Below are 12,605 nucleotides of genomic sequence, written 5' to 3' on the forward strand. Positions count from 1 at the left end.
CCCTGAGAGAGACTTCACCCTGATTCATAAGGAAAAGGGGATGGCGTATTCTCTTAGCTACTTCCTGCTGAAAAGGGACGCTGTGGGTTTCAGGATGAAGGTCTTCTCTCACTATTCTAAAGGGCCCCCTTGGCAGTGGGAAACACATAGACTATTATGGAGATTGATTTTGGAATTTAGATGCACTGTTATCAATTGTGCTTAGCATCAATTGTGCTTAGCCGTACATGTTCATATCCTCTTTTCTGATAAGCCAATATTAACTTTGCATTGTGACTAGAATTTGTATGTATAACATTTTTACTTATTTTAATTAATACGGAATCATTGTCAGTCTTTTGATTCCCTCTGATCTTCTTAAGAGAGGAAGTTTTCTGGGCTCAGAGCTACATGTTCCAATGAAAAGATTTGCTGTTAAGAATTTTGCATTCTTTCCACTGCTTAGGGAATTATTTTGGGACTTTGTAATGCATTATCTGAAATCTGATTTTATCTGTGGTTGTGCTTTGTCTTGTGTTAGGTGCTGTGTCCTCGATGCGATATTGGCCCTTTGGGGTTGAAGAGAAAGCAGAGGAAGCTGAAGGAACCTCTGCCAAGTGGAAAGAAAAAAACCACCAAATTAGAGAGTCTGAGCGACCTGGAGAGAGCGTTAACCGAAAGCAAGGAGACGGCGTCAGCAGTGCGTTGTGGGCTCCCCGTCTCCTGTTTGTGGTGTAGTGGGAGGGTTTGAGCCTTTACTCTTTACAGGAAGGCAGCTGGAAGAATAGCTTTGAAAGTAGCTCAGTTTCTGAATGTTGTTAAATGTGGAAGTTTTGAACAGAAGATGCACAGAGATGCAGGCAATCCAGGGAAAGCCTTTCAGTCTTGTAGGCTCAAATGGTCTTATCTCAGTGTCTGTGGGCTGAACCAGGGATAAAGTACTAGGAAGAACAAGACTCCTAGATAAGGGAAACTGCAGCTCCAACTTCGTAATGTAACAATAAGCAATACACTGAAAAGTGGACTGAGTTCTTATTTGAGCAAAACCTACATTTATTAGGCTTAGTTGATACAAAGATACCATCTTCAAGAAGCTGAAGAAGCAGTATTTAGCTCTTGTGTGGTGAGCATGATTATTAGGTTAAAAAGAAAATCTCTGTAGTTTGGTTATTTTTGTTGGCATAAAGTATTGTTTATTTCAGATAGGAATGTAGCTGTTTCTTGTGCTAGACTAGTTCATCAGACTCTTCTGCCTCATCTTCCTCATTAGCTGTTGAACTAGCTTGTGATCTACGTGCACTTTTCCTTGATTTGTTTCTTTTTTGACACAGACTGACTTTGGTCTGGTATTCTTAAAATGCTAATTTGGCCTACTTATATCTGTGCTTTTTGTGAAGACTAACAAATAGTTAAAAGTCTTCTGCTTTGAAATAGCTGCCTACAGTTTTATACATTTATACACAGTAACTCAGATTTTAGTTTACATATACCTATGGACCCTGGTATAAGAACCTACTGAATTACTTTTAACTTCATGGCAGAACACTGAAAGGTCAGTCATTTGTGCTCCATTTGTATATAGCGCCTACAGCGTTTGGATTTGTCTACAACTGAGAGGCTTTTAGGGAACCTCTGATCGCTTAGTGGTAAGAAGCTGCACTGCAATCCCAAAAGCATGTGATTTGAATCCACTGGCTGCTCTTCGAGAGAAGGAAGAGAAGAAAGGGCAGCCTCCTCCTTTGTAGTTTACTGACCGAAGGACCAGCTATGGATGGGTTGGTTCCAATTCAACAGCATACAACAAGAAGTGACCTTTTTTTAAAAAAAAAACAAAACCAAAAGACAAAAGAAACCTGTAGGGAATGTTTGTAACATAAAGTTGCAACAGGGCTTGTTTTCTTCCTTAATCCCTTGGCATGTTTTGTTCATGTACATTTTGTTTCATATAACATTAATTGGAGTTGATTAATTATAATATCTAAAAATTGCTGGTTTTGCTGGGGTACAATGATAATTCATTGTTTTTATTTGTATTTCTAATAACTGATAATCTTGAGCATTTCTTCATGTGTTTTTTGATCATCTGACTATTCTGGTCCTTGACCCATTTTGTAATTGTACTGTCTGTCTTTTTCTTGTTGAGATGTTGGAGTTTTCTGTATGAATGATTGGATAAAAACTCAGTAAGAGATGCAAGCTTTTTACTGAGATAGAAAGAAAACAAATAAAAAACCAAAACAAAAGATCTTCAGAAAGAAGACTAAGGAAAGAAAGAGCCAGGTCCCATTTAATAAAATAAAAAAACAACAATAACAATAAACCCACCACCAAAAAAACCCCAAAAACAAACCAGCCAGAAAAATAAGAATTCATTCTGATTTTTACACTCAAGAAAATGGTAATAATAGTGAATGAATGTGATAATTAGGAGTAATTTTAATTGGGATAGTTAGCATTTTACAGACTTGGGTATTGTGTTTAAGAAAGGAGTAGATCTTAACAACCAACAGCATTTGTTTCTAAAAGGTAAAGCTAAACTTTAGGAAAACCTTCCATCAGTGAAGCACTCAATGAAGATGTTACTGGTCCAACCTTTTCTTGGGAAACTGGGTGATAAAACTGCACATTAAATTTGACATGGCTTATAATTTAAGATTTGCCACCTTTGTGCTTTAATAATACTTCATGAGAACATGATAAATTTGTGATAAGAGGGCTTATTTGTGCATTGGCTGCCTTGTATTTAGCAGATGCTTAATGTATTTGTTTTTTAAAAGTTCCATTAGAAGTAGCTAATTTGGTCCTCTTTAGAAGGAAAGACAATAATCTGAGTATATTGTAACTTCTGCAGAGAAAAATTCATATTGCACATTTTTTTGTTCTTGTCTTTGTCCTAGTCATCTTATTTTTACTCTGTGTGTGTCCCTGCCAATATGAAAAAAGTATCGTAAAAAGTGGTTTCTATTTACTTTTTTTCTCTACTTACTTTTTTTAAAGACTCCAACTTCATTACCTGTACTTGCATCTCACAGCCATTGTTGAAAGAGAGAGTAAGAGGCATGTATGATATCCTGTATAAAGGTTGCTCTTAGCAGGTTGTTTTGTGTTTTGTTTTTTTTTTAAATCCAAAATTCCTTGTCTTGAAGGACTCAAAGGTTAATGGAACTGACCAATAAATGAACTCCAGACTTCTGTACATGTAAAATATGGAAAGCCTCTTCTTAAAGTTTCAAGAGAAGTGAATTTCCTAGGGGATAAATTTGTAGGAAAGTAGGATGTTTAAGAAGTGTTACGTTGAGTCATTGATCACATTGTTTACTGTGTGCCAGGAAGATAGTGTTCTATATTCTACCATGTATCTTTCATTTATTATCAAAGCTATTTGAGTTAGGACTGGAACTACTTTCTCACATGCAGAAAGCCTGAATCACAGTGAGATATGCTGCACATGGTCACACAACTAGTGTGGAGCAGGACCAAGAAGAGGCAAAGATTAATATCATTGCATGGTGACAGATAAAATCTATACTGTAGTCCTTTCCCATAACCATTCAAACTCTTGAGATTTATGGAAAGGCTGGGCTTTCTGTGACTTGTTACTAACTTATAATTCCTTTTTCAGATGGTAACACTTGGAGAGGCACGTCTGAGGGAAATGGAAGCCTTGCAGTCTCTTAGACTAGCCAATGAAGGGAAGTTGCTGTCACCTGTCCAAGATGTGGAGATGAAGGTCTGCGTGTGTCAGAAGGCGCCAGCGGCACCTATGATGCAGTGTGAACTCTGCAGGGATGCTTTCCATACCTCCTGCGTGGCAGTGCCCAGTACTTCTCAAGGCTCCCAAGTCTGGCTTTGTCCCCATTGTCGGAGGTCAGAGAAACCCCCCCTGGAGAAAATTTTGCCCCTACTGGCTTCCCTGCAGCGTATTCGAGTTCGCCTTCCTGAGGGAGATGCACTTCGATACATGATTGAAAGAACCGTGAACTGGCAACACAGAGCCCAGCAACTGCTTTCATCAGGGAATCTAAAATTTGTGCAAGATCGAGTTGGGTCAGGACTGTTATATAGCCGATGGCTAGCCTCAACAGGACAGGTGTCGGAGATAAACAAGGTGAGGTCCAGCATTTTCTCCTACCTCTGCTGCTGATTGAAATCCACATGGCAGCTCTGTACCTTTTTCTAGTACCAATTTCTTTGTTCTTCCTTTTTTATTGATGTTCACTTTACTGTTAAGCTCTTATTTTATCTATAGCTTCCTGTTTCAAGAGTCATGTGTATCTACCCTGTTGTTTTTATTTATCTACTTAAAAGCCAAGAGTTTGTCAGGTATTCTATTTCTATAGAACAAGTATTCACTTTTTTCTGTGCACATGTCCTTCTCTTTTCGAATGTTCACTTTATGCAGCTTTACTTTAGGAAAAACCTATTTTTTTTATACTGTTGTGTATCGTTGAATTGGATCTGATTGGCACAGAAGGAGATTGCCCGTCTTTCAGCGGAGCTTCTGGTGGATTTGAACCACATACCTTCGGAATTGCAGTGCAGTTTCTTGCCTCTAGGCCGCCAGAGCTCCCTTAAGACCTGTTATTTTTAGGTGTAGTTCTGATCTGCTAGGGGAAATAAAGCTGGGAGATTTTTTGCCTTTATGTAAAACAGGAGACTAGCTTTCAGTGTTTGTTTTACTGTGAAGCCAAACAACAGGCAGCGTGTACCCCAGCCAGTGAGAGTGGCATCTGGTGTCATCAAGCTGCTTCTCCAGGAGCTATGCTATCGTAGTTTTGAACTGTGTCTGTGTCTGGAAACACGATATGCTAATGATTTTTAGGTCTTATATGCTAATTCATATAATTTTGGTTGTTTTTGTTTTTCATGGCTTAGGAATTTTTATTAAAACTATTTTATTTTTCTTTTTAAGTGAATAAGTAATCTAGAACTAACATTGTATGCTAGCCCTGGCATTTGCTTGGTGGTACATAAGATTCATAAATTTTCTTCCTTTTTTAAAAAATATTTATATTTTGCAGTTCCCCCCCCCCCCATAATAGTTAAGGTTTTTTAGTTTGGGGGGTTGGGATTTTTCTAATTTAAGAAGGCCAAAGCAATTCTGACATAAACTAATCATAACTATTTTTTTTTAATATATTTTTGTGTGTGGCACCATCAAATTGGATCTGACCGGTACAGGAGGAGATTGTCCCTCCTTCTCCAGCAGAGCGTCTGGTGGATTTGAACTGTGCACCTCTGGGGTTGCAGTGCAGCTTTTTGCCACTAGGCCACCAGAGTTCCTAGTAACTATTTCTGTACACTGTTTACATTTACAAAGATTCATAAAAGGTTTTTTACTTAAAAGTTTCAATCTAGATAGATTTATACTTGTATGGATCTATGTGTTTGGGTTTTTTTTTTTTAATTCTTGATGACACACTTTTTTATTTACTGCTTTTTCCTGCCTAAGTCACTGAGTAACAAGGGAAAGTGCTCTTAACATTCTCTTACTGCCCTTTGAGGAATAATAGTTTTGGGAAGTGTTTGAATACTGTGTTACTTCAGAGGAAAAGCTATGTCATTCCCTCCATAATCTTTCTACAAAAAGTCTATGACTGGGCTCAGCAGAGCTTTCTGTCATCTGTAGAAAAGTATAAACGGAAAGGCAGCATTCACTTTTCTCTTGTAAGGTCAACCTCTTGACTTTAAATTCAACATATGTTTCTCTGTTAGAGATACCACAAATACTTTGCATTATACATACACAGACACAAGAATTATATGAATCAAATGTTCAGAATGTCAGAGATTAAGACAGAATTAGCTTTGTTATATTTGTTTCCTTATCGCCTGCATAGCAGGTGTCTAGGTGAAATGTTCGTTGAATAATTAGATAACCCAGCATTAAAACATTTGTCTTGTTTCCCCAACATGTGTTATGTTCTGTAGAATTGCCTGCAACTCATAGAGACCCTATGTACAACAGCCCTAAATCCTGCTCTATCCTGTGCCAACCTCACTGTCTCTGACACACCTTCTCCTGCCAACACAAAGGTACACAGTTTGAATCTACAAGCTGCCCTGCAGGAGAAAGATGGGCAGTCTTCTGAGAAATTAACTGCTTTTGAAAACCTATGGGTTGGTTCCAACTTGACAATACACAGCATACAAGAACAATGGTTTCTCTATTTTCCCCATACACATATGTATATATTAACATACATCATTATTTAACTTCATATAAGATCATGTACATGTATGTGTATTTCATAACACATTTTTGTATGAATATGTATATATATATTTATATTTAAATATTTATATGCATACCCATTTATATGTCACACATCACATATGAACGCATATGTATGTATATATTCACATAAATTATTTATGAACATATATAAATTAATACATATCACACCATTATATACACAAATACGTTTTACACACATTTGCAAATCTCACAACATGTACATATATTTACACACATCTATAAAACTCACATGTCATATATAAATGTATATACATATATACCTTTCTATATACATCACATGCAACATTTATTTACATATTCAGATGTACTTTTAAAAATTAAGTGGTCAAAAATGAAATGGCACTTAGTCCTTAGTTGATTTACTCAAAGATGTGTCCTGTTGTAGATTGTCAACATGGAGAATTACATAAAGAGTAAAGAGCTATGTGATCTCTTGTCACAGATCTGTAATGTTATTTTCTGATTCTCTTCACTTCCTGAAATTGGTAAAGCTTGGTCTTCAGGAGCATGTGAATTGATTTGGCCAAATCTAAGATGCCACGAAAGGAGCCTTTTGACACAGTGATTAGCACTTGGCAGTTTAAATCCACTAACCTCTCTGTGGTAGAAAGATGTAGCAGTCTGCTTCCTGAAAGATTACAGCTTAGGAAACTTTTCAGACTACTCTGTGCTGTCCTATTTTAATCAACTTGATGGCAGTGGATTTGGTCTGGGTTTGAGGGTAAGATGCCAGGAAACTTCCTTTAGTTTGGGAAAATTAGGTGCTTTTTCTGACTACCTGTCTGAGCATCCCAATTTTTTGTTGATTGGTGAGAATAATAATGAATAATCCTAAAAAAAGCCTTATCTTGAAATGCTTTCTTTCCATTAGGTACCTCTACCATCTGGCACCACATCCTTTTCCTTGCCTGAGGACTGGGACAACAGAACCTCATATTTACACTCCCCTTTCTCAACTGGACGAAGTTGTATCCCCCTTAGTGGTTTGTACTTTGATTTATTTCAGGGGCTAGATAGTAACAAGTGATCTTGAACTAGGTTTTTTTTAGAGGTGATTTGTTGTTGTTGTTTGGTGACGTCGAGTCGTAGACAACCCTATGAATGAACAGCCTGAGAGCACTGTTCGTACATAGAGTTTCCAGAGGCAAGCCATTTTGGAAGTGGATGCCGCTCCTGCTTCTAGGCTTGATTTAGTCGGGAAGCTCCAGCCAACACTGTCCACCATGGGTGCCCATTACCACGATTGGCACATCACTGTCACAGGCTTCAGCATCACAGCAACCACGAGTTTTTAGGGACTATAAAAAAGGACTCATTCTTGAATATAGCATATGATTACTGTGCATTTATAAGACAGAAGGGTCATGATTGAAGGGTCATTCTGTTAAACATGAAAGAAATAGAGAAGAAGACCATGTATGTCCCTGTGCTTTCAGAGATGAAAGGGTTACTGGCATTGCCAACTGTTAACTTAATGCCAATGCTAAGTCATGAACTCCCTTATTAATCTATTAGGAGACTTGGAAAGGATCTTAAAGATAATCTGCATTTGAAATCTATCTCCTTTTTTTCCTAATCCTTATCTGTAAATGCCTGCCACATGAGTTCTTTGTACAGCTGCAGCTGGACTCTTGATCCTTGTCATACTGTCACAGTTTGTGTCTAGTAATGTCACAGCCACTTGATTCCATGCATGTTGCCCTTGCCCCAGGCTGACAACTTTCTGTTAAAGTCCATTGAGGCAGATGTGCTATCCATTGTGATCGCAATAAGTAAGGAGGCAAATTAGGGTGGAATAAATACATCATTATGATTTGGTCTGCTCTTCAACAGGCATTAGTCCAGAAGTGAACGAACTGTTGATGGAGGCCCAGTTGCTCCAGGTATCCCTTCCTGAAATTCAGGAACTTTACCAGACTTTACTTGCAAAGCCAAGCCCTGGTCAGCAAATTGACCGAAGCTCACCAGTGAGACCCAGCAGTGAGAAGGTAAGTATCTGAGAATCTGCTGGGGAAGGCAGAGTCTGAGACTCATAGCATCCATCTAAATAATGAGAAGGATAAGGTCCAGAAAAAGATGCAAACTCTCCTTCACAAACTGTCCCTGAGACCGGCAGTAAGACCAGATGCTGTACGTGACATGCTTTGGCCTGTGCACATGGACTGGAGCTTTGGTCCTATCTTAAAATCCTGCCTGGTTTTTTTGTTTTCCTTTTTAGCAAGCTGCTTCTCTTCATTTTCCCTAATAATAATAATAGAATTTTCCTCCTTTGTGATAGGAGTACTATTGAGATAAAAAGAAAATCATACATGATAGCATTTCTTCTGATGAAATCTTTTTTAAAAGTCAAGTATATTCCTGGCGTCAGCATTTAACAAAGGCTTTGTTTTTACCCTTCACACTTACTGTGGCGGTTGGATTATTAAACTGAGGGTACCCCTTATTTCTTCAAGGATACCATTAAAAGTCCCATTTCCTTGCAGATTAAGGAGGCTGCTGCCTCTTGCTACTTGAACTAGCTGGCATGTATCGTTTAAGAGACACCAGGAATAGAATCAAGATAGAAAAACTACTAGGCAGGTCTGAGGCCATGTTAGGACAAGAATTTTTGCGGAAGATAGCGTGAGAACTAATGATTAGCGTGAGAACTATTAATGGCATTTAGAGTTTTCGATTCCATTATCATTCCATTAATCAACCAACCATCTCAAACCCATTGCCATGGAACCGAAATCAACTCATAGCTGACCCTCTAGTGTTAAATCACACTAGAAAAGACGGTCCCACCTTTCTCACATGGAGCCACTGGTGGATTTGACCCAGCAGAGAGGCCACTGTGTTTAGGATGGCAGCGCACGTCAGTGTGACTCCACCATCGGGTCCCTCTCAGATGTAGATGGTCCCGCTGAGTTTTAGCACTAATTGTCTTCATTTAATGATGCACCTTTCTTCTGTTAGATGGAGATCTGTGTCTTTTTAGAAGAATGGTCAGTTGTGAGGTTCCTTGAGACCTTAGGATATTGCTGTTAGTTGTTGTCACCTTGGTTCTGATTCGTAGCAGTCCTGAGTACAATAGAACGAAGAGTCCACATAGTGGCTGCTGGGCTGAAGTCTGTTGTTGTAGCCACTCAGTGTCAGCCCATCTCCTTAAGGTTTAAACAACAGTGGTCCCTCGCTTATGTAAGGATGGTTGGAAACAAGAATATTTGCAGTCATCATTTCTTCTGGTGCTTGTTGGTTGTGCTGAAATATCTTTAACATTTCCTTTTTCTAGTCTGTTATTAATAGCATGAACACTGAGGAGGAGGAACTTTGTTAAACTGAAACCAGTTTTATAGGGGATGTTTAAGGCTGCTGTTTTTCCATTTCAACTCGGGAATCATCTTGCTTTTAATACACGTGTTGTCTTTAGATTAACTGGCTCTCATGATAAGCAGGCTGTCGTCTAAAACTGATCTTGCCCATGTTCTACACAGAGTGATTGCTGCCGAGGGAAGCGAGACGGTCTCAACAGTCTTGAGAGAAAATTGAAGAGGCGCCTAGAAAGAGAGGACCTATCCAGTGAGCGGTGGGATCGAATTAAAAAAATGCGGACCCCCAAAAAGAAGAAAATCAAACTGAGCCACTCCAAGGACATGAACAATTTCAAGTTAGAGAGAGAGCATAGCTATGAATTAGCCCGTTCAGCTGAAACTCATTCCCTGCCCTCAGACACATCCTATTCGGAACAGGAGGACTCTGAGGATGAAGATGCCATCTGCCCAGCTGTGAGCTGCCTGCAGCCAGAAGGAGATGAGGTCAGTGAGGTTTGGGCCGTAGAGGACGTGCTTTCCCTTAACTCAGAAACCCTGTAAGCTAGACCTCATCTCGCTGGGGCTTTCTCTTCTGCTTAACCTGCTTTGAGCTGATCTGAATGGATTGCTCAGCCCTCCCCTACTGATATCTCTGCTCTTACCATCGTTCCTGGGTCTCCTCCCTTTTCTTGAAGAAACTCTTGGTTTTTTTTCCCTTTTTCCTTTTCTTGCTCCTCCAGCTTTCCACCGTCCTGACGCTAAGAAGGTGGGAGGGATGCTGATGTAACACCCTTTTGCTTATCACAGGGCGACACAGTGTTAACCCCAAAGCAGTCACGACTTGAAGAATGGCTTTGACTCGGTTGCTTTGGCTGGTGGGCCAGCTCCACTTCTCTGGCTTAGCTTTTGTGCCAGAAATCCTAGTGATGGGACAGGGGCCGTTAGTGGTAAATGGCCTGAATATCTTGAGGCTGGCCTGCCCAGTTTTGAATCGCATTTTTTCCTCTGAAAATCCCATCTCCCTGCTCTTTGTAACCAGGTGGACTGGGTCCAGTGTGATGGCAGCTGCAATCAGTGGTTTCATCAGGTCTGTGTTGGTGTTTCTCCAGAGATGGCAGAGAAGGAAGACTACATCTGTGTGCGCTGTACTGTGAAGGACGCACCAAGCCGAAAGTAAAAATCACAAAACAAACCCCCTTCTCCTTCATGTAATTCAGGACTCCAACCTAGAAGATTCCTTCAATTTCTCAGCAAAGCTACAGGACTGGCATTCACTCCAGCCTGTAAACGGTGCTATTTCTATTCTTTATGGGATCATTTTTCCAGAACTCTTTGAAAAAAAGAAAAAAACAAACAAAACAAAAACCAACTAAAAATTTTTTGACACATTTTGTATTTTTTTCCTTAAGAGTTGTTTGTGATTGTTGAGATTTGAAATGCTGACTGTTTTTTGCAGGGGTTTCCACCAATTTGGAAGGCATCAAATCTTGCACCTTTTCATGTACAGCATTAAAATCTTACCTCTGGGATTTATGGCTTAAGAGTCCAACTCGGTTTCAGTGTCCAGAAGGGCATCAGAAATTCCAGTAAATCCTCATTTGAGGAATCTCCTGTTTACTCTGTTACCACATTGGGGTACTTGAGTTTTTCATTTTTGGGGGTTTTTGTTTATTTCTTTATCTCCTTTTTTTCCCACCCCTCATGGTAGACTAGGTTTATTTATCTGAGCAATAACTTCCATGTCTGGATTCAGTGGCTGGAATTAAAACAAAACAACAAACATATGAACAGTGTGTTGGTGCTTTAGCATTTGGTTGATGTACAGAACGCAAATGTCTAGTTTCTAGGGTCACTGATGAACTAGTGATGTAGAAAAGAGACTGCTCTGTAAGTAATTGCCACAGCTGTATTTTGGCTTTCTCCCTGCCCTCCTCCTACCCTTCCCTATTTTTTTGGTAGCTTGTATCAAATGTTGCAAGTTTATATTGTGGAATAAATTCTTGGTTATAATATAACAGTAAATGCTGGTTATTTAGAACCATTAGACTACAGCTGCCGCTGGTCCTCCGTCTTTTGAGCTTTTCCGAGCCAGAGGGGACTGCTTGCTTTGCCTCTGTCCATCTAGGCTGCAGTAGCCATAGATGCTAGCCTGCGAACAACATGAGGAGATCCTTCTGTTGTAGCCTGTGCTGTTGGTGGGCCATAGGCCTCCAGCCCTCACTAATAAATTGCATCTCCCTCCTACCTCCCAGTCTTTAAGTAACAGAGTTTGTCTTAAAGCCATGGTTTTTTTAATAAAAAGAAACAAAGACTTTCTTAGAGTATTGTGAAACCATTGTACTCCACTCCCAAGGTTTCTTCATCTTTGAGCTGACAGGAAAACTTGGTTTCAGGTTCCATTGTCCCAGCACAGCGGAAGGAATGCTCATCCTCACAGAAGGCAGTTTGAGGAGAGTCGCAGGGACACCAGGCTCTGCCATCCTAACGTCCTTCCCCATCACTTTCTTACTTTTGTTTACTGGGAGTGTGCACCTGCATTTCACTGCAACCTCCTTTTTCTTTTGAAAGGACTCTCTTCTCCAGTGGAGGAGGCATTCTTGAGAATGGAACAGGTTCTTATTTTTCCTAGTCTGTTGCTGATGTTTGTTTTCCCCACATTCTATAGCCATAAACCTGAAATGGGTAGAACTCTAGTGGGTCTTTAATAGAAAAACAATGGAAAAAAAGACCCCGCTGTTGGTGATGTAGCAGAGATTTAAATGTATTGTCCCCTTTTATGCAATTCAAATAATTAAATCTCTTTAAGAATGACTCCTAGTTGTCTGCAGTTTTCCAATAGTCATTGTGATGTTTCCTCCTTGTCTGATGGGGATACTGGGGCCAGCAGAGAGGAATACAGTCTCCAGACAATCTGGAATAATAATTGTTTGGCCATTTTAGTATCCAAATTCATAGAAATTCCCTTGACATTTGGACAGTGTGCCAGTTGTCCTGGTCCTGACCTAAGAATGTCACTGACAGAAGAATAAACCCATTGTTTGCCCTTTGTCCTCCTAGTGTATACACTGCCCACT

At 39.7% G+C, this 12,605-nt stretch overlaps 1 protein-coding gene across 1 annotated transcript in view; it reads left to right on the forward strand.

Annotated features, from left to right (window-relative positions):
• Positions 1-12,342, forward strand: part of KDM5B (lysine (K)-specific demethylase 5B) — a 74,776-nt gene extending 62,434 nt beyond the window's left edge. Inside the window, exons 21-26 of the mRNA XM_006890528.1 lie at positions 521-679; positions 3,602-4,087; positions 7,110-7,221; positions 8,072-8,226; positions 9,715-10,035; positions 10,571-12,342. Coding sequence (XP_006890590.1) covers positions 521-679; positions 3,602-4,087; positions 7,110-7,221; positions 8,072-8,226; positions 9,715-10,035; positions 10,571-10,708 — 1,371 coding nt within the window. The 3' untranslated portion in view covers positions 10,709-12,342. The remainder of the gene's footprint in view (positions 1-520; positions 680-3,601; positions 4,088-7,109; positions 7,222-8,071; positions 8,227-9,714; positions 10,036-10,570) is intronic.
• Positions 12,343-12,605: the final 263 nt, after the last annotated feature.

This window comes from Elephantulus edwardii, unplaced genomic scaffold (genome assembly GCF_000299155.1).
Source record: "Elephantulus edwardii isolate Elephantulus edwardi_28Jun2011 unplaced genomic scaffold, EleEdw1.0 scaffold00090, whole genome shotgun sequence".
Lineage (NCBI taxonomy): Eukaryota > Metazoa > Chordata > Mammalia > Macroscelidea > Macroscelididae > Elephantulus > Elephantulus edwardii.